The sequence below is a fragment of the Hyla sarda genome, chromosome 4 (genome assembly GCF_029499605.1).
Source record: "Hyla sarda isolate aHylSar1 chromosome 4, aHylSar1.hap1, whole genome shotgun sequence".
Lineage (NCBI taxonomy): Eukaryota > Metazoa > Chordata > Amphibia > Anura > Hylidae > Hyla > Hyla sarda.
In genome coordinates, this window is record NC_079192.1 from 50,658,246 (window position 1) to 50,683,978 (window position 25,733).

At 45.6% G+C, this 25,733-nt stretch overlaps 1 protein-coding gene across 1 annotated transcript in view; it reads right to left on the minus strand.

Annotated features, from left to right (window-relative positions):
* STXBP2 (syntaxin binding protein 2) overlaps positions 1–25,733 on the minus strand; it is a 75,533-nt gene that overhangs the window by 19,238 nt on the left and 30,562 nt on the right. Inside the window, exons 5-10 of the mRNA XM_056570871.1 lie at positions 15,276–15,354; positions 13,814–13,917; positions 10,087–10,235; positions 8,135–8,219; positions 6,996–7,126; positions 3,562–3,669 (exon numbers count right to left, since the gene is read on the minus strand). Coding sequence (XP_056426846.1) covers positions 3,562–3,669; positions 6,996–7,126; positions 8,135–8,219; positions 10,087–10,235; positions 13,814–13,917; positions 15,276–15,354 — 656 coding nt within the window. The remainder of the gene's footprint in view (positions 1–3,561; positions 3,670–6,995; positions 7,127–8,134; positions 8,220–10,086; positions 10,236–13,813; positions 13,918–15,275; positions 15,355–25,733) is intronic.

A 25,733-nucleotide genomic window follows, 5' to 3' on the forward strand; every position in this document is an offset into this window, starting at 1 on the left:
CCTAGCGGAGGAAGGCTTCAGATGCCTGAAGCATGGAGCGAATCACCCCGGAAGAAAATCCCTGAGCTCTCAACCGCCACGCCGTCACATGCAGCGACAGAAAACTGGGGTGGCAGAGAGGACCCTGGGAGAGCAGATTGGGATGAACTGGAAGATGCAGTGGAACGTCAGCGAACAGCCGAATTACGTAGGCGTACCAGGTGCGCCTGGGCCAGTCTGGAGCCACCAGAATGGTGGGAATGCCCTCCGCCTTGAGCTTCCTCAGAACCCTGGGCAGGAAAGGGAGAGGTGGAAAGAGGTAAGGGAGACTGAAGGACGACCACGAGATGAAAAGTGCGTCCACCGCCAGAGCCAGAGGGTCTCGTGACTTTGTGACAAAGCAAGGAACTTGTCTGTTGTGGCGAGACGCAAAGAGATCCACGTTTGGGAGATCCATGTCCAGGGTCCCGCAAAGATCTGTGCAAACTCCTCCGAGAGACCTCTTCTCCGGATCCATGGAGGAGTGACTGAGAAAGTCCGCTTCCCAATAGTCCACACCTGGAATGTGGATCGCAGAGAGGGCGGGAACTCGAGTCTCGGCCAAGAGCAGAATCTTGGAAACCTCCTCCATCGCCAAGTGCTGCACGTGCTGCACTGGCGATTGATATATGCCACAGCCGTGGCGTTGTCAGATTGGACACGAACCAGAGGTCCCTGTAGGAGGATCTCCCAGTGGAGGAGGCAAAGAAAGATGGCAAGGAGCTCCAGAAGACTGATGGGAAGTTGAGCCTCCTGAGGGGACTAGCGACCCTGGACCGTCAGGTCCTGAAACATACCTCCCCAACTCTGGAGACTCGCATTGGTCGTGACGACCTGCCAGTGGAGGAGAAGAAATGATCGCCCCTGAAGAAGGAGGGGAGAGTGGAGCCACCACAGATGGGGCCGAAGAACGGAGGGGGGCAGAAGAATCCGGCGATCCAGAGTAGACGGTGACTTGTTCCACCGGGCCAAGATGGCCAGCTGGAGGGGGCGATGGCGGGACTGGATGAAAGGGACCGCCTCCATGGCCGCCACCATCTGGCCCAGTACCTCCATGCAGAAGCGAATCGGAACAGGATAGGGGTGCCGTAGGCGACTGACACCCTCCTGCAGGGAGTGCCACTTGTCCAACGGAAACTATCACGAGCGGCTGCCGTGTCGAAAAGGAGACCCAGAAAGACAAGAGACTGGGAGGGAGACAGGTTGGACTTTTCCTGGTTCATCACCCAACCGAAGGCAGACAGAGTCTGTACCGTGAGATGAAGGCTCTCCAAGATTTGGGACCAGGATGAAGCTTTGATCAAAAGATCGTCCAGGTAAGGGAGGACCAAGATCCCACAGACCCGAAGGATGGCAATCACCGCCACCATGACTGTGGTGAAAACCCAGGGAGCCATAGCTAGGCCAAAAGGAAGTAACACGAACTGAAAGTGACCCGCAAGGACAGCGAAGCGGAGGAAATGTTGATGGGCGGGGAAAATGGGGATGTGCAGATAGGCATCCCGGATATCCACTGGAGAAAGGAACTCACCCTGATCTATGGACGCCACCACGGAGAGGAGGGACTCCATGCAAAAATGACTTAGCTGCAAATGGTGGTTGAGTAACTTGAGCTCCAAAATGGGGTGGTCAGAGCCCTCTTTCATGGAGGCGGCAAAGAGATTTGAGTAGAACCCCTAAAAACGCTCCCCTGGAGGAACTTGCACAGTCACTCCCTGAACGAGAAGGGTACTTAAAGCGACCTGAAAGGCCGCCGCCAAAGAAGGGGAATGAGGAGGGCGGGATTGGAAGAAACTATCCCGGGAAGGAAGGCGAACTCTATCCGGTAACCTTCGGATATGATGTCCCGGACCCATGAGTCCTGAACCTGCACCAGCCAAACTTCCCAGAAAAGAGAGACGCCCCCCACCCGAGAAGAGGACATGGGTGGGGGCGTCCCTTCAGGAGGAGGGAGGCTTACGGTTACCGGAATTGGCCGTGAAACCGCCTGATTTCCAGGAAGGACGTGCCTTGAAAGAAGGGACCTTCCGAGATTGGGAGTGCACCTGCTTGGGAGGACGACCCGATGCAAAGGATCAAAAGGAAGCTGCCTTTCAACGGGGATCAGATCGGCGAGGCTTGTTCTTCGGCAGAAGAGAACTTTTACCCTCAATAGCTTCGGAAATTATTTAATCTAGGTTTCCCAAAGAGCCGAGAACCAGAGTAAGGTAACTCAGATTTCTTTGAAGCAGCATCTGCATCCCGCGCCTTCAGCCAGGATCAACGAATCGCAATCAAATTACCCGAGGCAAAGGCCGTGAATCGGGCTGACTCCAAGGCCGCTGAACAGAGGAAGTCTCCGGCCTGAGAAAGTTGGCGAGCGAGATCCGCCAAGTCCTCCATAGGTGCGCCGGACAGGATGCCCAGCCGTAGCTGAGAAGCCCAAACCGAAATTGCCTTGGCCACCAAAGCTGATGCGAAGGTGGGTAGCAAGGACAAACCTGCCGCTTCAAAGGCGAATTTCGCCAAGAGGCAGGGCACTAGATTTGGACAGAGTATAAACTGGAGGATCAACTGCAGGTGGCGCTGTCCACTTGGAAACCAGATCCGGAGGAAAGGGAAACTGAGCTTGAAACTTCTTGGAGTAGGGGGAGGGGGGGATGGACTCTACACCCAGATGGACCCCATTGGCGGAGGAGAGCAGAAGCTGAACCCCCAAAATGTGCGCACTGAGCTGATAGGAGAATCAGTGACCCCTGGTGTGCGTGCCGATAGATTATTGGCCGGCAGCAGGAGGAGGCTGGGAGCCCCGCCAGCGTGCTTGAATGCGAAGAGTGGGCGGAGTTAAGTGCTGTACCAGGCCGCAGCTGCGGCCTCAATTGATATCCTGCCCACCGTGCGACTTGCCCGAGAAGCGGGTGAAAATTAAAGTAAACTGAAGAGCCTGCCGCTGACAGCCAGCCTGCCGCCGAAAGCAAGTCCTTACATATAAAAAGAAAGATCTGCTGGGAGCTGTAAATCACTGTCTATGTAGAGGACAGGAGCTTCTTTAGGGTCCTGTACAGTACACACAATGTCATAAAAAAAGTAAAATGGAGCCACCCCCACCTGGTGTCCAAAGGAGCAGCTAACCCTGGCACAGGTAAAGAGTAGTACAGAACATGTAATACCTCCCTGTACTGTAGGGGGCGCTACCAGACACCAGTCAGTCCATGTACTATAGTAATACAGATGTTTTACCAGTGAATGCCCATTCTGATTGGTCAGTTCTTCCAGCCATTGACATGTTTCACAATATGGACTGTAGCATGTGTATGGTATCAAGTTACAATGGTCCAGAAAAGGCTATTGTATGCTGAAAATATTGTAACCTGAGGCCATTGTAAGTTGAGGGATCACTGTATACATAACCGTATATCATCCATATCCCCTAGAAAGTTTATTACTTGATCCATCTTAACACTAAGGTATACCTAGGAGCATTTCATATTTATTGTTATAATTTATCAAAAGTATCTGAGAATGTATAACTGTGTTCCAGAATCATGAGATGTAGTCTCTTACTTAGACACGTCTGCGATGTGCATATGACGGAGCTCCACCCACAGGTCATCATCTTCATCTAATAAGACCTGCTTCTCTCGGGAATCTCCGATGCCGGTGGTCTCATATCTGTGAGGAAGAATGAAAAAGGAATCATATGAGGAGAGATTTCTGCAAGACAGCATCCTTCAAAGACAAAGGAAACACAAAGTTTCACTTACAAAAATAAAAAAATAAACAATAAAAAAATTATAATATTATATATATAAATAATATTTGACATGTCACAAATGTGTCAAAAGTTTTGATCAGTCAGGATCCCAGAGACCTCCTCTAATCTGTAGATACAGTGGGGGCAAAATAGTATTTAGTCAGCACAAAGATGAGAGGCCTGTAATTTTCTTCATAGGTATACCTCAACTATTAGAGACATAATGAGAAAAAAAAATCCATAAAATCACATTGTCTGATTTTTTTTAAATAATTTATTTGCAAATTATTATGGAAAATAAGTATTTGGTCAATAACAAAAGTTCAAAGAGGTCAAACGTATTCTGTAAGTCTTCACAAGGTTTTCACACACTTGCTGGTATTTTGGCCCATTCCTCCATGCAGATCTCCTCTAGAGCAGTGATGTTTTGGGGCTGTCGCTGGGCAACACAGACTTTCAACTTTCTCCAAAGGCTTTCTATGGGGTTGAGATCTGGAGACTGGCTAGGCCACTCCAGGACCTTGAAATGCTTCTTACGAAGCCACTCCTTCGTTGCCCGGGTGGTTTGTTTGGGATCATTGTCATGCTGAAAGACCCAGCCACGTTTCATCTTCAATGCCCTTGCTGATGGAAGGAGGTTTTCACTCAAAATATCACGATACATGGCCCCATTCATTCTTTCCTTTACACAGATCAGTTGTCCTGGTCCCTTTGCAGAAAAACAGCCCCAAAGCATCATGTTTCCACCCCCCATGCTTCACAGTAGGTACAGTGTTCTTTGGATGCAACTCAGCATTCTTTCTCCTCCAAACACAAAGAGTTCAGCTTTTACCAAAAAGTTCTACTTTGGTTTCATCTGGCCATATGACATTCTCCCAATCCTTCTTCTGGATCATCCAAATGCTCTCTAGCAAACTTCGGACGGACCCAGACATCTACTGGCTTAAGCAGGGAGACCCGTCTGGCACTGCATGATTTGAGTCCCTGGCGGCATAGTGTGTTACTGATGGTAGCCTTTGTTACTTTGGTCTCAGCTCTCTGCAGGTCATTCACTTGGCCCCCCCATGTGGTTCTGGGATTGTTGCTCTCCATTCTTATGATCATTTTGACACCACGAGTGAGATCTTGCGTGGAGCCCCAGACCGAGGGAGATTATCAGTGGTCTTGTATGTCTTCCATTTTCTAATAATTGCTCCCACAGTTGATTTCTTCACACTAAGCTGCTTGCCTATTCCAGATTCAGTCTTCCCAGCCTGGTGCAGGTCTACAATTTTGTTTCTGGTGTCCTTTGACAGCTCTTTGGTCTTGGCCATAGTGGAGTTTGGAGTGTGACTGTTTGAGGTTGTGGACAGGTGTCTTTTATACTGATAAGTTCAAACAGGGGCCAATGATACAGGTAATGAGTGGAGGACAGAGGAGACTGTTAAAGAAGAAGTTACAGGTCTGTGAGAGCCAGAAATCTTGCTTGTTTGTAGGTGATCAAATACTTATTTTCCACCATAATTTACAAATAGATTCTTAAAATTATTTATTTTTAAATCAGACAATGTGATTTAATGGATTTTTTTTTCTCATTCTGTCTCATAGTTGAGGTATACCTATGATGAACATTACAGGCCTCTCATCTTTTTAAGTGGGAGAACTTGCACAATTGGTGGCTGACAATCCTTTTTTGCCTCACTGTATAGCTGGGAGAAATGCGCTGCTGTGCACTTCACTCCCAGGCTTGTTGCCTGATCTGACTCATTGCAGGGGACAGGCTCCACTGTAAGTCACATGCATCTCCCTGATATATTCAGAGGTCAGTGGAAATCTTAAGTAAGACTTAAGTACTTAAGTCTTAAGTACTTAAGACTACAGCTGTTCAAAAATGTTTACATGTCTGCGCAACAGGTTACATGTTTTCTATAAAAAAAAAACTTAAAACACTTTAAATGCACTTAGTTATTTTTTCTTGCTTTTGCCTTTCAAAAAGCCATAACTTTAAGTTACATCTATGCCGTCTATTGCATTGTTGCCCAACCAGGGTGCCTCCGGCTGTTGAAAAACTACAGCTCCCAGCATGCCAGGACAGCCGCTGGCTGTCCAGGCATGCTGGGGGTTGTAGTTTTGCAACAGCTTGGTTCCCTGGTTGGGAAACACTGATCTAAGAAGACAGCGCATTTCCAAGTGATCCTAGCATCGGCATCTTTTAGCCGACACCTGCTATTTGTGGGTAAGGAAAGGAGAGGGTGAAGCCGGGAAGTGGTGTCCGCGCTGCTAAATGTCCAGTGGAGTCGGTAAAAACTCTGGAGTCAACGGTAATTGTAGATCCAACTTTATTTCGTTCACACAACGCGTTTCTGGGTGTAAACCCTTTTATCAGGCGTGATACCTGATGAAAGGGTTTACACCCAGAAACGCGTTGTGTGAACGAAATAAAGTTGGATCTATAATTACCGTTGACTCCAGAGTTTTTACCGACTCCACCGGACATTTAGCAGTGCGGACACCACTTCCCGGCTTCACCCTCTCCTTTCCTTATCCTGATTCCACGCAGATTTTTTCGGCTTGGTTGGGAAGCCGCAGCAGCTTTATCTACTCCTACATGCCTTAGTAAGCGTTGTGCCTGAATTAGCACAACCTCCCCAGGTGAGCACGTTTCCTCCCTCTACATATCTCCACGCAACATAGTTGATCCTACACAAGGAAGCGCCTTTTGTCCATTTGTCTACCTGCTATTTGTGGAATGTTAGTCTGTATTTTTCACACGGATATTCAACTAAACTTCCACCATAGGGGGGAAAATATATACTATTAAGTTCTCCTCCAGAAGGTAAAAAGGAGAGTTAATTCACTTTGAATACAAAATGCACAGGCCGCTGTTAGGACATAACTATGGTGTATTATCCTAGGAAACACCTAGGGGCCATATTTGGCACAAGGCTGTTCCTTACAACAGGCAGTCCACTCCTTTTGATAACGCCACAATTACCACTTAATGCCGAATCACAATAAATGCCCAGGCTGGCATTTTACATCACATTTGGCCTTGCCACAGGGCATCAGCCATTTCTATGCTCTGGAGGTGTTGACTGCTTGTTTTCTGTTTCTAGGACTGGACAGAAAAACAGTGATCCAGTGTTTGTTATTATAAACAGGCACATCCATTCCCAGTGGGATTCCTTCTTCGTCTAGTGATCAAACATGGATAAAGCACACTTGTAGGCCGCACCGGAGGAGAGAGGTGATACATTGCACCTACTGGTATATGTCTTGCTGAATATCTAGGAGGTCGTAAGCCATGGCTTGAAAGGTGAGCTCATGCAGGAGAGGAGACACGGGGTCATATCCACGATCCACTATCAGGAGCTGGGAGCGGGACTTGGCTGGGCCCTGGGATGGGAGAGAATTGGATGAAACACAGGGAGGGGAGGAGGGGGCAATCAGGTTTGGTATGAGGAAGCTTCAGCAATAAAGGAGAGACAGGGAAACCCGTACAAAAGCAAGAAATGGTGGCACGACATGAACAAGCAGCATGAAAGTGATTGACAGCAAGGAATCGGTAAAGCTAGACCACAAGTGTCTCTCCTTGAAGGATGATACCCTATGGAGGACATCAGGAGGCCATCACAGACAGGATGTGGTTAATGAGGACCTGTGGTCTCTTTGAAAAAACAAAAATCGATTTGATGGCATATATAGACAGGAAAGGGGAGGGGGCTGATCACATACCTGTTTATAGTATGGTGATTGGTCCCGGTTTGGAGATATAGCCCTCTGTTAGATGGGTGGAGGAAGCATTATACACTGTGTGTCGTGTGCAATGTACTAGGAAGGAAGGCGTGCATACTTAATGGCTGCAGCGTATATTCAGCTCAGCCCAACGCTTAGTGAACACGCTGGCCGGAGTTGGAAACACGCCCCGGCCACTAAGTATATACAACTCTTGTACACACAAACACACACACACACACTAGAGATGAGCGACCTTACAGTAAATTCGATTCGTCATGAACTTCTCGGCTCGGCAGTTGATGACTTATCCTGCATAAATTAGTTCAGCTTTCAGGTGCTCCGGTGGGCTGGAAAAGGTGGATACATTCCTAGGAAAGGAGTCTCCTAGGACTGTATCCACCTTTTCCAGCTCACGGGAGCACCTGAAAGCTGAATTCATTTATGCAGGCTAAAGTCAGCAACTGCCGAGCTGAGAAGTTTGTGACGAATCGAATTTACTGTAAGTTCGCTCATCTCTTACACACACCGCAAACTGTATAATGCCGTCCTCGCCCATCTGAGGGGCTTAAGACCGGTCAACATACTATAAACAGGTATGTGACCAGTCCCGCCTTGTTTGTCTATATGAACCAAAAACAGTATCACAGTCCAAGATGGACGTCTCACCTCTCCCATTGTGGGGTTGTCTGCTTTGAATGCGTTCAACCTGTCTTGCACCATGTGTGCGAGGGTGGTGTTGTCCTCATAGCCACTGCAATAAAAGAAACAAGGAATTATACAGCCATTTTCGTACAAGTGTGCGCCACCAGTGTAGACCTCTATAGGTTACAGTATTTAAAGGGTACCTCTCATCAAATAAACTTTTGATATATTTTAGATTAATGAATGTTGAATAACTTTCCAATAGCATGTTAATGAAAAATATGCTTCTTTCTATTGTATTTTTCCCGATCAGTCCTGTTAGCAAGCATTTCTGACTCATGCTGGAGTCCTAAACACTCAGAGCTGCCAGCCTGCTTTGTTCACAGCCAAACAGGCTGTGAACAAAGCAGGCTGGCAGCTCTGAGTGTTCTCCTTTGTGAACAAAGCAGAAAGGCCGGCGTGTTCACCATACACGCACCAGCTCCGGACACCGCTCCGGCACTCACTGCCATTGCAGCGTTTTTTTTGCGTGCATCTCTATTAACAAACTCACCCGGTGGTCTCTCAAGCTAACCCAGTATCCACACATAATCGTTGCGCCCAGGACCCTGAGGGGAATGAGTGGTGGATTACTGATCGCTTTAAGCTACTAGAGAGACACTGGCAGTGATACACTATATTTCTGTATACTATTTGGAGTACAATGTATCTGTTCTCCATTTTACTATCTGGATACATATAATATATGAAGTTGATTTCTAGTCCCCTGATGAAGTGGTGGGAACAAAGTTACTTATCAGTTCCACCCATGGAAACGCGTTGGGACAAGGGACTCTAAAACAGTTTATTTAAAATACAGTTATTCTGTTCTTATAGTATTAGTTTTGGTATGGTGGCATGTTGACAAGTACTAATCAGCATGTTGACAAGTACTAATCAGCCTATATCGTGACACGAGGCTGATATATGAGCGCCATACGCTAGCCAACTAGCTCTCTAGCGTTGATTCGCTTTTTTGCTTTTTTTTGTTTGGTTGCACCATTTGAGCACTAGTATTTGGTAAAGACATTATTTTTTAGCGTTTAACTATTAAACGTTACATTTTAATAAGGCACCTCAATCCTTTATAGTGATCACTTTTTTTTATTTTCTAATTTCTTGCCGTGAGGTAATACCCAATTAAGGTTCGTGTATAGCCCCTTACTTTATACATTCTATCTACAAAAAAAGCAGACTGGCAGCTTGTAGTGTTTAGGACTCCAGCATGAGTCTGAAATGCTTGCTGCCAGGGCTGGTAGGGAGACCCCTAGTGGTCATTTCTTCAGAGTGGAAAATTAAATAGAAAGAAGCATATTTTTTAATAACATGCAATTGTAAAGTTATTCTGCATACATTAATCTATAATATATCAAAAGTTTTTTTGATGAGAGGTTCCCTTTAAGTTGCTGATTTATAGATGATGACATGAACACACTGTTTGGAAACCCCAAATCCTTCTTTACTAAAGCTCCTTAAACTTTACAAACTCGACCATCCCCAACAAATATTACAGTGCACTTATTAACCGCTAGCAGCATCAAATACCATGGTGCAGGACAAAATACCTTCCCTGGAGTGTCAAACTCTCGACTGCCTCCTATGCGCCCTCACACATTTATAATAGTGATCATATACTACTATACAGTAAAAAAAATTGTGTTCACCAAAAGGTAATAATGCTTCCTTTGTGCCCCACTGTAATAGTGCCCTCCCTTGGACCTCTGCAATAATACCCACATTTGGAAACCATTTAAGGGAACAAAGTAAACAGTGCCACTCTTGTGCCCCCTAAGTAATTATATCCCAGGCACCATTGTTTGAAAAGAAAAGGAGAAACCAAATTTTTTTTATGCTTTGCTGCGTGGCACAGCGAGCGGTGTGGCCATAAGCCTAACCCGATTCTGCCTCTATGGGCCCATCAGGGCACATCTATTTACCTGCGGTATCTTACAGAGGGATACTCCTTTAATGTCTCGCACAACGTGGCAATCTGTTCTGCCAGCATCTCCAGGCACCTGTTCCGAACTTCCTTTTCTGCATTGCTGAAAAGAGTGTGGAAGGAGTCCTTTGCATCTAAACAGTAGACCTAGAGGGACAGAACCAGGTTATAAGACATGGACTGGATGGATAATATCAGTATATCAGACTATGGAAGGTCAACAGGACACTCAACATGGACAAGCATGTTCGACATCCAGAGCCTGAGCTGCATTGCCTGGTTTTGGTTTTTTGTAATAGTGTAGTGTTTCCCAACCAGGGTGCCTCCAGCTGTTGCAAAACTACATCATCATAAAAACTACAATAGTGCAGTGTTTCACAACCAGAGTGCCTCCAGCTGTGGCAAAACTACAACTCCCAGCATGCCCGTACAGCCTTCGGCTGTCCAGGCATGCTGAGAGTTGTAGTTTTGCAACAGCTGGAGGCACTCTGGTTGGGAAACACTGCACTATTAGAACTAGACATAGCATGCAACGTTGTCATCCAAGAAGGATGCAATGCGGCAGTGATACAGTTAAGCGTCCATTTTCAATGCCACACGATAACCCTGCTTTACTAATCCAAGGTCTATGCCAATCATTCATATGGTGAATATTGGTGAATTCATATGGTCTAGGCTCCGATCCCATCACATCAGAGCTCGATATACATCAGATCACAACAACTTTAAGGGGAAAACCCTAGATAGCCATCCGTCCTTTGATAAAGCTGGGGTGCCAGCGAAACATCAGGACACTGACTATAGTGACGTCTTAATCGCAGCGCCAGTTAGCTCTTTGTTATGATTATCTACTTCTGCTCTATAGGGCCATACAAACCAAGTGCACATCCTTTATGAGCTACTAACATTCTAATAAAAAAACAGAACCAGATAAGCTCAATATTGCTAATATTGGCGTGGTTCTGACACCCAGTGGTGTAATTGGGTACTACAAACAATTTTTTCAATTTTTCCATTTTAAATAACTACATAATAAAAGTTATATTTTATTAGGAGGGTTCTTAGTGTAGGGTACCCCTTCGAGGGTTTTCCTCTAAAGTTGTTGTGATTTGCATTGTTTCCCTGGCATCCTCTGGGGTTTTGTTGTATAAGTATACATCAGGACTATTCCCCAACATATAGCTCTGACGGGGGCAGTGCTAACCAAACTTACTGTGTCAAAAGAGTGCCACCATGCAGTGGTCTATAATCTGTAGTTCAAAGCTTCCTACCTGCCTTTGCTTATGCTGTGTAATAGATGTGAGGATCTTACGTAACAAAGCTATTCCCGGCAGCTGTGTACTCCACCCATGTTTTTATTCTCTCCGCTTGTCTACATGCGGCTCCGAATTCACTGCTTCTGTAGTTTTCTGTTGTTTAGATGGTATCTCCGCTATTCATCTGATAACATGACATGAAGCGATAAGCTTCTAGCTCACAAACGGCCACAATAAATTTTTAAAGGGATATGCTAAACTAGACATATTGAGGCACTCACCATCAACTTTTTCAACACTTTATTTTATACGCAGAAACATAAAGCAGCAGCTGGTTTTGGAATCGCACGGAAGGCGATGACTGTTTTGCGTGACCATGCACTTCTTTTCAATTGGAATTAGCACGGGATGACATCAAATAGAGGTCGCCTTTTGTACTAATGGAAAACCGTCTGCTGCTTTATAGGTTCCTTCCCAGTGTTGTATAACTTGATGGTAAGTGATGATTTCATACTGTCTGATTTTGTATAAAGTATTGGAGAACCAACAGTCAGCCCCTCTCGAATCTAAATGATTGATAACCGTGAGAAAAAGATTGTATTCATAAAGCAAATAGAGAGGAGAGACTGACTTCATGCTTATTGTTCCTTTATTTAGGCAAAACCATTAGAATCCAGTTGCTCCTAGGTAGCCACTTTGACCATTTCTGCTGGTTTTTACACATCTTCGGTGGCAGGTTCCATAGGTTTTCTTGTTTCAATAACACTCCAACCAGATGTTACATTAAAGGGGTACTCCGCCCCTAGACATCTTATCCCCTATCCAAAGGATGGGGGATAAGATGTCAGATCGCGGGGGTCCCCCTGGGATCTCGGCTGCAGCACCCACCTGTTGCGGCTTCCGGCAGCGCTGGAGGCTCTCATCCTAATGCCTCCTGACCACGGTGACGCGAGATCGTGATGTCATGACTCCGCCCCCGTGTGACGCCCCGCCCCTCAAGCCATCACGCCCCCTCCCATAGGCTTGCATTGAGGGGGTGGAGTGTGACATCACATGGGGGCGGAGCCGTGACGTCACAATGCTCCGTCCCCGTGATCGACAGTAATCAGACCCGGAGCGAACACGCTCCGGGGACTCATTCTAACGGGGTGCGGCGTGCAAGATCACGGGGGTCCCCAGCGTCGGGACCCCCGCGATCTGGCATCTTATCCCCTATTTTTTGGATAGGTGATAAGATGTCTAAGCGCCGGAGTACCCCTTTAAAGGAGTACTCCGGCAAATATCAACTTATCCTTTATTCACAGGACAGGTGACAAGTAGCTGATCATGGGGGGGTCCAATTGCTGGGGTCCCCCCGCGATCTCCAGGACAGGACCCCGGCGCTCTCAGTGAGGAGTGGGTGTCATCTACCAGTAGAGGGTACACGCTCCATTCATTTCTATGAGAGCGAAAATGATGCCTGAGCTGTACTCGGGGCCTTTTTGGCGCTCCTCCCACAGAAATGAATAGAGCGCTTACCCTCTACCGGTAGATGACACGCACTCCTCACTGAGGGGGCTGGGGTCCAATCCTGGAGATCGCGAGGGGCCCCAGCAGTAGGGAACCCACGTGATCAGCCACGTCCTGTGGATAGGGGATTAGTTAATTTTCACCGGAGATCTCCTTTAAAGTCTATAAATAAATATTGTAAAGCTCTAGGTATGGCATAATTCTAGAATTTTTCTCCATAAGCTATATTCTATAGCAGTGGTCTTCAACCTGCGGACCTCCAGATGTTGCAAAACTACAAATCCCAGCATGCCCGGACAGCCGTTGGCTGTCCGGGCATGCTGGGAGTTGTAGTTTTGCAACATCTGGGGGTCCGCAGGTTGAAGACAACTAATCTATAGGATTCTAAAAACACCTGTAAAAAAATATGTTCCACAGACAATGGGCTTTTATCAGGCGAAATCCTGACAAACCCTGTTGAATTCTTTCGGCAGAATCCGGATCCATGCAGGACGTTCCGCTACAAAACTTCAGTAATGTGGACTGAGCAGGAGAATCCTATTGAGATTGTAATGCAAGCGGATTCCGATCAGAATTTCCACTTGAAAAATCTACAAGCAAATGTACCAGAATTCTAGTTTACGTAACTTGTGCCACATTTATTATGACCCTCCTTTGATAAGGGGGTGCCCATTTGTAGGAAAGGGGTGTGACTTCATGGAAAAGGGGTGTAGCTTGCATGTGACACCATACACCCGAATTGTGGGGAACATTTTGTAGTAACATTATCCAACGATTAGTCAGTCTAAACTTAGACTAGTCTGAAGAAGCACCAGGGCCACATAACTACAGTGTAATCTACATTGTCATAGAATGACCTAGTAATTGTAGATCTGCCGCACTGAGGGTCATTGTGGTGTTCGTCCTAATCGCACAGAGGCCTCGTGGTAGGTTTATGCGGCTGCTGTAAGCTGGACTTACCTGACTCTCATACGGGAGGAACGCCAAATTAATCTCCTTTAATGTCCTTATCAGTTTTGGTAGTCTGGATTTCCCCAATTCATTAAATAAATTCTCTGGACAGGCTGAGGAGAACAGGAATACCAGTGATCAGAAAGACTTATGTCATTAATGTCATATACATGCGTTGGAGCGTTTCCTTTATCATTCACACCTATGGTAACTAGAGATGAGCGAACTTACAGTAAATTCGATTCGTCACGAACTTCTCGGCTCGGCAGTTGATAACTTATCCTGCATAAATGAGTTCAGCTTTCAGGTGCTCCGGTGGGCTGGAAAAGATGGATACAGTCCTAGGAAAGCGTCTCCTAGGACTGTATCCACCTTTTCCAGCCCACCGGAGCACCTGAAAGCTGATCTCATTTACGCAGGATAAACATCAACTGCCGAGCCGAGAAGTTCGTGACGAATCAAATTTACTGTAAGTTCGCTCATCTCTAATGGTAACATTTGGAATTTTTATTTTTTTGGTTACGAGGTATGGAGCTGTATCTGGCCGCTGTTTGTAATCTTATATCGCCGTTGTCTTCTAATGCAACCGAACGGTTCGAGAGGTCCTCCCTGCCCTGACCCATTCCCAAGGACCCCTGAACATAAATCGCGTGGGGGTCAGGGCGGGGAGGAGGTTTACTACTGTAACTCCATACGCCTCTCGGACCATTTGGCTGCATTAGCAAACATTGGACATTCAGTATAAGTTTACAAATTGGGGCAACAGTAAAGAAAAAGATCTGCAGTTCTCAGTTTACATTTGCTTTGCCGGCTGTATTGCCGCTTACACTCACTACATTTACTAGGTTGGATGCTCTGCACCCAGCCCAGCAAACATTAAAGGGGTATTCCAGGCAAAAACATCTTATCCCCTATCGAAAGGATAGGGGATAAGATGTCTGATCGCAGGGGGGCCCGCAGCTGGGACCCCCCGCGAACTCCCTGCAGCACCAGCATTCTATGCGTAGCTGCGTCTGAAGTTTCGGAAACTTCCGGGCTTCCGAGACTGGGACGTGACGCCACGACACGCCCCCTCTATTCATGTCTATGGGAGGGGGAGTAACGGCCGCAACGCCCCCTCCCATAGACATGAATGGAGGGGGGCGTGGCGTGACGTCACGTCCCAGTCTCGGAAGCCCGAAGGTTTCCGAAACTTCAGACGCAGCTACGCATAAAATGCAGGCTGCTGCAGGGATATCGCCGGTGGTCCCAGCTGCGGGCCCCCCGCGATCAGACATCGTATCCCCTATCTGTTCGATAGGGGATAAGATGTTTTTGCCCGGAATACCCCTTTAACTGAATGGCAAGGCATACAATGTACAGGGAATCCTATCTTTTGATATGAGCCCCTGCGCCTGTACAAATCCTACAGCTGATTCCAGCAAATCCTCACGTTCGCTCACCTCTACACTAGACCAATAATCATACTTACTGTCTGTGAAAAATATATGGGCTGCCTTGTACATAGGAGCTGATAGGTCTTTGAAGTCGGATATAAGAGCTCGGACAGACTGAGGAGAAAAAAGATAAAACAAAACATTATTGGCTTCAGCAAGAAATGTAAAGTTCTCCCACATCATGGCATACAAGGTACAATCTACAAAAACTCTAGTTTTAAAGCATTTATGTCCATTACTTTTACCAGAGGATATTCATCATGGGTTGGAGGATTATGACAATGCTTTTCCAAGTATCCATAATATACAAAAGGAATCTCTGTTATTAAAGGAGTACTCCGGCAAGAAATAACTTATCCCCTATTCATAGGATAGGGGATATGTAGCTGATCGCAGGGGGGGTGAGACCACTGGGACCCCTGTGCTCACTGGGACGGGACACTGGCTGGTCGCGTGATTGCGCGCGGGGGGGGGGGGGGGGGGGAATAAGACCACTGGGACCCCTGTGATCACTGGGACGGGACACTGGCTGGTCGCGTGATTGCGCGGGGGGGGGGGGGGGGGGATAAGACCACTGGGACCCCTGTGATCACTGGGACGGGACACCGGCTGATCGCGTGATCAGGGGGGGGGGGGGGGGGGGTGGAGGGGGGGAAATAAGACCACTGGGACCCCTGTGATCACTGGGACGGGACACCGGCTGATCGCGTGATCGGGGGGGGGGGGGAATAAGACCACTGGGACGGGACACCGGCTGATCGCGTGATCGGGGGGGGGGGGGGGGGGTGGAGGGGGGGAAATAAGACCACTGGGACCCCTGTGATCACTGGGACGGGACACCGGCTGATCGCGTGATCGCGGGGGGAGGGGGGGGCTAATAAGACCACTGGGACCCCTGTGATCACTGGGACGGGACATCGGCACGCTCAGTGAGAAACGTGTCTCCAATTGGTAGAAGGCACGCCCACCATTCTTTCCTATGGGAGCACTCCCATAAGAATGAATTTAGCGTGTGCTGGTTGCAGCACGAGCTCCTCACTGAGATTGCCGGTATTCAGTCCCGGTGATCGCAGGAGGACCCCAGAGGTCAGACCCCCACGATCAGCTACTTATCCCCTATCCTGTGGATCGGGGGAGAAGGTATTTTTTTGCCAGCTATCTCCTTTAAAAAGGCCACTCTGTACAATGTTAGATCGGTCCCCCAACAATAAGTTGGTCACAGGGTGTCCCACTGTCCCCCCAGCAATCATCTATTATCTGCAGGAGAAAAATAAAACAGCAGCAACTGATTAATTTCCATACAGCACCCCCAGAGGGAAAACAGAGAATTACAGTTTCCTAAGAAAACAATCAACTGTACTTGCGACACATGGAAGTACAGTTGATGGTTTGTATTTTTCCCTTGTAGATAATAGATGATTGCTGCGGGACAGTGGGACACCCTGTGACCAACTTATTGTTGGGGGACCCATATAACATTGTCCAGAGGGCACCATAACCGTGTGTGGTGGCTTTACTGAATCTTCCTGTATAATTCCTCTGATTTTATACAGCCGCACAATTGTAGCAGAAGTAATCTATATTCTAGCATATAAAAATAATTCCAAATAGACAGAACAGTAATGTGCCATAAGGAAAAGCTGGGTATTCCATGAACCTCCATGGAGTATGAGGCCTAAATGTGGCCATAGACCTACAATAGTTGTGGGTCTGACTCCATACACATGCATTTTTGGCTAAGCCAAGCACGCCTGCCTCCTCAGTGGGGAAAAGGGAGTAAACCACTAGATACCTATGGTGGCTTATCTGCTGTGAGAACAAAAGAGAGAACGAGAAAGAATTGTCCATGTTTAAAGGGGTATTCCAGGGAAAAAACTGTTTTTTATATATCAACTGGCTCCAGAAAGTTAAACAGATTTGTAAATTACTTCTATAAAAAAAATCTTCATCCTTTCAGTACTTATGAGCTGCTGAAGTTGAGTTGTTCTTTTCTGTCTAAGTCCTCTCTGATGACACGTGTCTCGGGAACCGCCCAGTTTAGAAGCAAATCCCCATAGCAAACCTCTTCTACTCTGTGCAGTTCCCGAGACAAGCAGAGATGTCAGCAGAGAGCACTGTTGCCAGACAGAAAACAACAACTCAACTTCAGCAGCTGATAATTATTGGAAGGATTAAGATTTTTTAATAGAAGTAATATACAAATCTTATTGCATTGGCAAGCGCTGAATCAGACACATATCGATTAAAGCTAGGTGGTAGGGACTAACCTGCAAATGCTGTAGAAGGAGGGAGAGATCCTGATGATATAGATGGAACTGTGAATGGTGTGAGGAAGTGCTCACCTGATGACCAAAATTGAATACACAGTGACTGGATCATGTAAAATGATATGCGTGTCAATTAATTTGAGCTCTGTCTATATAGCGTGGTCTACCTTTAAATGATCAGTCGCGCTGGTGCGAGCGATGGAGGTTCGAATGGATAGGTTTGTGGACCAAGAAGGATACCGTAGTGACGTCACTCAGATCCAAATCACCTCCACCTTATTCATCTAACAGCGAGCGTGCAGGTAGGTTGAGGCGCCACCGGTCGGGGCGCACTCCCACTGCCGCCAAACGCTCCCTTCAACTAACCGGATTACAAACAACTACTCCCGGACAGAACTCCAACTCCACACCTGCTCACCAATCCAGGAGCATCCCCATTGAGGGCCCGTAATAGTGTGGATCGCGCAACAAACACCTGCGGGAGCCTTATCAGGTACGCCACTAAGCGCTTCAATAGCAAATATCTACTCATGAAAATATTCCTATGTTTTGCGGACATTTCATTAGCTTGCAATACTCAGCTGTGATCATATTACTATTACTAATTATACAGAGTTGAACGGTAGAAAGGGACTTCACTCGCATTTTTTTCAACCTCTGGAGCACCCTCAGGGAGAGCCCACAGCATCAAGCATTCGCCTCTATAATACCCATACGGAATCAGTAATACAGCTCTTGAACAGGTATTAATAGGAACGACTCTGCCGAAAGTATTTATCCCTCTTCTCACTATAACCAGATTGTTTAACCCATTCTATATCATAGGAACATCACCCTTTCAGCCTACCACACCAGCCGTTCGAACCTCCATCGCTCGCACCAGCGCGACTGATCATTTAAAGGTAGACCACGTTATATAAGCAGAGCTCAAATTAATTGACACGCATGTCATTTTACTTGATCCAGTCACTGTGTATTCAATTTTGGTCATCAGGTGAGCACTTCCTCACACCATTCACAGTTCCATCTATATCATCAGGATCTCTATCTATCTATCTGCCATCGAGGGAGAGTCAGTAGGCCCCCTATATATGTTTAATTTATATACTACAATAAATGGTGTTTTATTTTTTTATCCCATCTGAAATGCACCGAGACAGACTTTATGTCTTCATGCTAAGGTATATAGTGTAACATAGTACACAGCGCTGTATAGAGAGAGATGTCATTACACTTTATTCCCACCAGGGCCTAGAACCTAAATTTTAAATAAACCTATGTATACTTTATTTTTTTGGGAGTATGCCAAGAAATCAGAGAATCCGGAGGAAACCCAAATACTGGGAGGAGATCAAGAAAACTTCAGATGTTGCTCATGGTCAGATTTGAGCTCGGGGCCCCAGCACCACTAAGTTGCCATGCTGGGGAGTGAGTTTTTTTTTTAATATATATAATTGTTTATTTAGGAGAATTTTTCCATTTATAACATACAAAAAAAAGGGAAATAAAATAAATAAAGAAGGATGTACAATAAATCCAGTTAAGATCGTATGAATACAATACATAAGGACCCAATTAAAATGGCATTGTACATAAGAATAAGAGAAAAAAAAAAAAAAATTATAAAAATAAAGAGACTATATAGCAGTACAGAAGTACAAGTAAAGGATATAGTCCTACTAAGGGGTGAGAGAGAAAAATAGAAAAGAAAAGAATAAGGTCTCGCATGGTCATGACTGTTCAATGAGAAGTTATAGAATCTTCGTATTCCTCTCAAAGTCTCCTGAAATTCTCCATAACAGCTGACAAGTGTTCCATCCTACGAACCTCCCTAATTTTTTCAATTAGAGCCTGGATGGGTGGAGCATCTGAGCGCTTCCACCAATGGGCCGTTAGGATGTGTAAAAGTAATTTGAATAAAGTGGAGGACATTCCAGGAGGAGGGAGGTTTAAAAGGTATGTGTTCGCGTGCAAGGGAGGACAAATTCCCAAAACCTGAGCTATTAAAGATTGGACCACCAACCAAAAGTGTCTCAATGCAGAGCAATCCCAAAAAATATGTTGGATGGAGTGTGTTTTATTAGTCTAAGGTGGAGGTTCCCATCAGAGGATCTAGATCAGTGGTCTCAAACTGTGGCCCTCCAGATGTTGCAAAACTTCAACTCCCAGCATGCCCGGACAGCCAACGGCTGTCCGGGCATGCTGAGAGTTGAAGTTTTGCAACATCTGGAGGGCCACAGTTTGAGACCACTGATCTAGATGGACAATCCCTTTATTTGCCTTATAAGGGTACGTTCACATGAGCGGACCCACCGCTGAAGGACCCCTGCATGGTGGCTTTACAAGTGCCTGCCCGGAGCGGCAATACGCCGATACAAGCAGACACCCTGCTATGTGTGAGTCGCAGCGTGCATGCGCAGTGTACTCGCACATCGCGGCAGCTCTCGGCCTAGCTCATGGAGCAGGTGGAGCGGCCGCGATGTGTGCGAGTACACTGCGCATGCGCGGCAACTTGCACATAGCAGTGCATCTGCTCATAGCAGCGTATTGCCGCTCCGAGCAGGCACATGTAAAGCCACCATGCAGCGTTCCTTCAGCGGCGGATCTGCAGCATAAAATACGCTTTGGGTCCGCTCATGTTTACGTCCCCTTAAAGAACAATGGACCTAGATGACTAAATGTGAACTAGTGCTCAGGAGGCTCTTCGTGTGCGACATTACTCAGCTATGTAATTGTTATTGTAGTTGGCACTTAAAAAAGCCATAGATAAACTGGTGTAACTGGTTTGTGACATTAGTAGCACGAGAATAGAGTCTTTATTTTCGCAGAAGGCCTGGGACAAGGTGGCTCTTCCGAATTTACAATTAAATGTCACATCCCATTGTAGCAATGCGGGTGTGACGTGATCAATGCAGGGGTTACAGAGAACACTGCACGGTTACGTAATGTCCAGAAAGGTTATTGTGAGTACCTTCCATAAAAAAAGTTATGTTATGTTCACAACAAAAAATTCCTTATTTGGTTCCTTTGGATCTGCATCCTTTCAGCTCCACGGTAATAAACGCCAAAAATTTAAGTCCCATTGACTTGTACGTGTTTCCTCTTTCACTGGAATTCAAATCCTTGTCGGAAGTTCCATCGTGGAACTTTTGGTGTGTGAAAACCCACTGAAGCAAATGGGAGTGTGGCGCAAGGTGAAATCTGCTTTCAATTTCCATAGTGTGAACGAGTCCTAAGGGAAGCAACACACAAGTCTGTGTTCTGTATACACAATGCCAAGTGGCTGCTGCAGCAGTGTAAAGCCCGTTGCTCTGAACATGCACGTTCTACAGGGATGAATGGTGCTTTACCAGTTTAGCCTTGAGTGTTCCTTTAAAGGACAACTGTCACCCTGATCAGCCATACTAATCCTATAGTGTGGGTGACCAGGAGTCCAAAGAGGGGTCACTTATTATAATCGGTCAGGTGGCTCCCGAGATATTGGCCGCCGAAGTTCCCCTTCTGAACTCAGGCAATTGCGTGGAGGAGGCGGGGCCCCGTTGGCTGTCCCCGATTCTTTCTGTCTCCTTAATCAGCATATTCATATTCTGCGACTCCACGTCCTAGTGACATGAGCGCTGCGCTCTATCGGTAGGACGCATGCAGTTTACATACAGCTCTCGTGATGATGCGATAGCTATGACTGCTGAAAGCAGTCACGTGAGCGCTGTATGTAAACTGCCGGCGAATGCGCCCTACCGACAGAGCGCAGCGTTCACGTGACATGCGACTCACGTCATTAGGACATGGGAGTCACAGAATATAAATGTGCTAATTAAGGGGGCAGTTTATTAAGGAGACGGAAAGAAGCAGGGGCGGCCAGCCGACGAGGCCCCGCCTCCTGCACGCAATTACCTTAATTCAGGAGGGGAAATTCGCCGGCCGATATCATAGGGAACCACGGCACCGATTATAGTAAGTGACCCCTCTTTGGACTCCTGGTCACCCACACTAACCCAGTCTGGTTTAATTTAGTTTAGTGTGGGTGATGAGAGTGACCGTTTTCCTTTAAAGCAGTGTTTCTCAACTTGTATGTCACAAGCCAGTGTTGAATGGTTTGCCGATCCAGTGCCCCCTCCACATTCACATTGTGACCCAGATTACTTATTGTGTCACTATAACTATTGCTGTTGTGGTCAGACGGCTCCTGCATTAGGCCAGTTAGGCAGCCATCTAAGGCCTCACCAGGGGGGCAGAGGAGGCGGCTGTCTAACAGGCCTAATTAAGAAGCCCCCTCTGGTGGCCACTGGCCACCACTTTATTATGACTCCTCTGCCACTTTAAAAGGGCAGTGCTTGCTGGTAGTAGGAGACACGTCTGCTATACACGTCCCTCATATGAATGGACGATGACATGTGTGTCTACATTTTTTGGGAGTCGCGACAATGACCATGGACAAATGTGGGTCCTGAGGTCCCCACTGTTTTAAAACGTACCCGTCAGATGCAACAAAAATATATTTTTTTAATATATCACTCAGTACCTTATCCTGACCATGTACATCAAATGTGTCTAGCACCTTCATTTATTTTTTTATTACAGTTTTAATTTAGCTCACTAGTCTGAATTTCTCTCAAAGGGAGGGGGCGTGGCCTCACTGTGCAGGTCTCCGCCCCCTCCCTCAGTATCCTGTCTGCTCACATCTCCCCTAGCATTAGCAAAACTACAACTCCCAGCTTGTCCTCACTGACAGTAGTGGGACACAAGCTGACAGTGGGAGGATTTTACCTCCAGCTCTGAGCCCTGCGCTCACAGCTGTCAATCAAGGAAGTGTGTCCATGACATAGGTGATGATGCATGGACACAGCAAGACTAGTATGTGTCCAAGCAGGCAGGGGGGGGCAGTTGTTTGACTGGATTTTTCAGTATGAAATACTAAAAATGTTCTAATGAAATCAATTGCAAAACCTATTGGTTATACATGCTTTACAAAATATCAAAAGTTATTGTATCTGACAGTGCCCATTTAAAGCATTCTAGACAATGCATGTAACTTAATAGCAACATGAAAAATACACTGAATTTGTGAAGTAATCCCAAGCCTCTGACTGAAACACGGATTTCCGATGTGCTTTCATGGGGAATATGTGGCTTTTCCCTTATTCCACTGTAGGAGAGATACAGTGGGGATCAAAAGTTTGGGCACCCCAAGTAAAAATGTGTATTAATGTACATAAAGAAGCCAAGGAAAGATGGAAACATCTCTAAAAGGCATCAAATTACACATTAGACATTCTTATAATATGTCAACAAAAGTTAGATTTTATTTCCATCATTTAAACTTTCAAAATAACAGAAAACAAAAAACTGGTGTCTGCAAAAGTTTGGGCACCCTGCAGAATTTATAGCATGCACTGCCCCCTTTGCAAAGCTGAGTCCTGCCAGTGTCATGGATTGTTCTCACTCATCAACTGGGAAGACCGGGTGATGGCAATCTCAAAGGTTTTAAATAGAGATGAGCGAACTTACAGTAAATTAAATTCGTCACGCACTTCTTGGCTCGGCAGTTGATGACTTTAGTCTGCATAAATTAGTTCAGCTTTCAGGTGCTCCTGTGGGCTGGAAAAGGTGGATACAGTCCTAGGAGACTCTTTCCTAGGACTGTATCCACCTTTTCCAGCCCACTGGAGCACCTGAAAGCTGAACTAATTTATGCAGGATAAGTCAGCAACTGCTGAGCCGAGAAGTTTGCGACGAATTGAATTTACTGCAAGTTCGCTCATCTCTAGTTTTAAATGCACAGACTCATCTGACCTTGCCCCAACAATCAGCACCATGGGTTCTTCTAAGCAGTTTTCTAGAAATCTGAAACTGAAAATAGTTGACGCTCACAAAGCTGGAGAAAGCTATAAGAAGATAGCAAAATGTTTTCAGATTTCAATGTCCTGTCTGTTCGGAATGTAAATAAGAAATGGCAGTCATCAGGAACAGTGGAAGTTAAAGCAAGATCTGGAAGACCAAGAAAAATATCAGACAGAACAGCTCGCAGGATTGTGAGAAAAACAATTCAAAACCCACGTTTGACTGCACAATCCCTCCAGAAAGATCTGGCAGACACTGGAGTTGTGGTACACTATTCCACTATAAAGAGATACTTGTACAAATATGGTCTTCATGGAAGAGTCATCAGAAGAAAACCTCTTCTACGTCCTCACCACAAAAAACAGAGTTTGAACTTTGCAAATGAACATATAGACAAGCCTGATGCATTTTGGAAACAAGTTCTGTGGACCAATGAGGTTAAAATTGAACTTTTTGGCCGGAATGAGCAAAGGTATGTTTGGAGAAGAAGGGGAACAGAATTTAATGAAAAGAACCTCTGTCCAACTGTTAAGCATGGGGGTGGATTAATCATGCTTTGGGGTTGTATTGCAGCCTGTGGCACAGGGAACATCTCATGAGTGGAAGGAAAAATGGATTCAAAAAAATTTCAGCAAATTTTGGATGCTAACTTGATGCCATCTGTGAAAAAGCTGAAGTTAAAGAGAGGATGGCTTCTATAAAGGGATAATGATGCTAAACACACCTCGAAATCCACGGGGGATTACATCAAGAGACGTAAACTGAAGGTTTTGCCATGGCCATCACAATCTCCTGACCTCAACATAATTGAAAATCTATGGATAGACCTTAAAAGAGCAGTGCGTGACAGACTGCCCAGAAATCTCAAAGAACTGGAAGACTTTTGTAAGGAAAAATGGGCAAAGATACCTCAAACAAGGATTGAAAGACTCTTGGCTGGCTACAAAAAGCGTTTACAAGCTGTGATACTTGCCAAAGGGGGCAGTACAAGATATTAACTCTGCAGGGTGCCCAAACTTTTGCAGATGCCTTTTTGTTGTTTTCTGTTATTTTGAAAGTGTAAATGATGGAAATAAAATCTAACTTTTGTTGGCATATTATAAGAATGTCTGATCTGTAATTTGATGCCTTTTGGAGATTTTTTCTTTCCTTGGCTTCTTTATGCACATTAATACAAATTTTTACCTGGGGTGCCCAAACTTTTGAGATCCACTGCAAGTGCCAAAAAAAGACAAAAAAAAAGACAAAAAAAAAAGACAAAAAAAAGACAAAAAACATGCATGAACTATGGTGTATATTCCTAATGAAACCAGAGGGACATGTGTCATTTGGTGCAAAAATGGGCAAAGGAAAAGGTCATGTCGACCCAGCTAGATAAAAGAAGAGATAATATAAAGCTTGGAATTGTCAGGGCAAATATCTACTGTTATGGTAACCTATAGCACTAAGACTCTGTTCACATTCTGTGCCAAGAAAGCTCCCGAGTAAGTATTAAATGTATCTAATAGGTCCTACTGTGCTTTCAGCTTACGCCGATTGATATGTGTTGTCATACCTTTTATTTCCTGTAGAATACTTTTTCCCAACCCGTGTGCCTTCAGCTGTTGCAAGACTACAACTCCCAGCATGACCGGACAGCCTTTGGCTGTCCGGGCATGCTGGGAGTTGTAGTCTTGCAACAGCTGAAGGCACACTGGTTACTACGTTATTCTATATAAAAGGGATGACATTTTTATTTGAAAAAAAAAAAAACACAACACATATACCACACGATATACATCTTTTTTTACAATGGTGAAGGAAGTTCCCCTTTACGCAAGTAACAAATTCAGAAAAAAGAGAAGTAAATGCAGCTTCTGAATTGCAACAACGGTGTTTTCTAAGCTTATAAAAAATAAAAATAAATTAATAAAAAAAATAAAACATTTTTTGAATATTTTGGTGCTGCACCTTTGTTTTGATGCTGCCAGGGCTTCATTGAATCAAATCTTAAGCCCTTTATAAAGAAACTTAACATGTGGGGGTAAGCTTTCCCTCTCCCAGGCGGTCAGGATTTCCCCTATTAAAATGGTGGCACTCCCCCCAGTTATTATATATTTTGAGAGCGGCACAGGTATGGGTACCAAAAAAGTGGTTTTGTGGGCTGGAAGCAACAATGGTTAAGTTCATTTGGGAGAGGCGAAGGGTGAGAATGAAATATGCAAATCTTACCCTCTTTGAGGGAGAGGGAGGTTGGGGGTTTTCCTCATTTCCAATTTTATATTTTTGGCAGCTAAAATACAGGACATAAAGAGGGGAGGGTGGAGTGGTGTGTTTTTTTTTTTTTTTGCTAGATAGGTGGAGGGGAAAATATGAGACTTCATAGGAGGTGTTGGAGGCGCAACC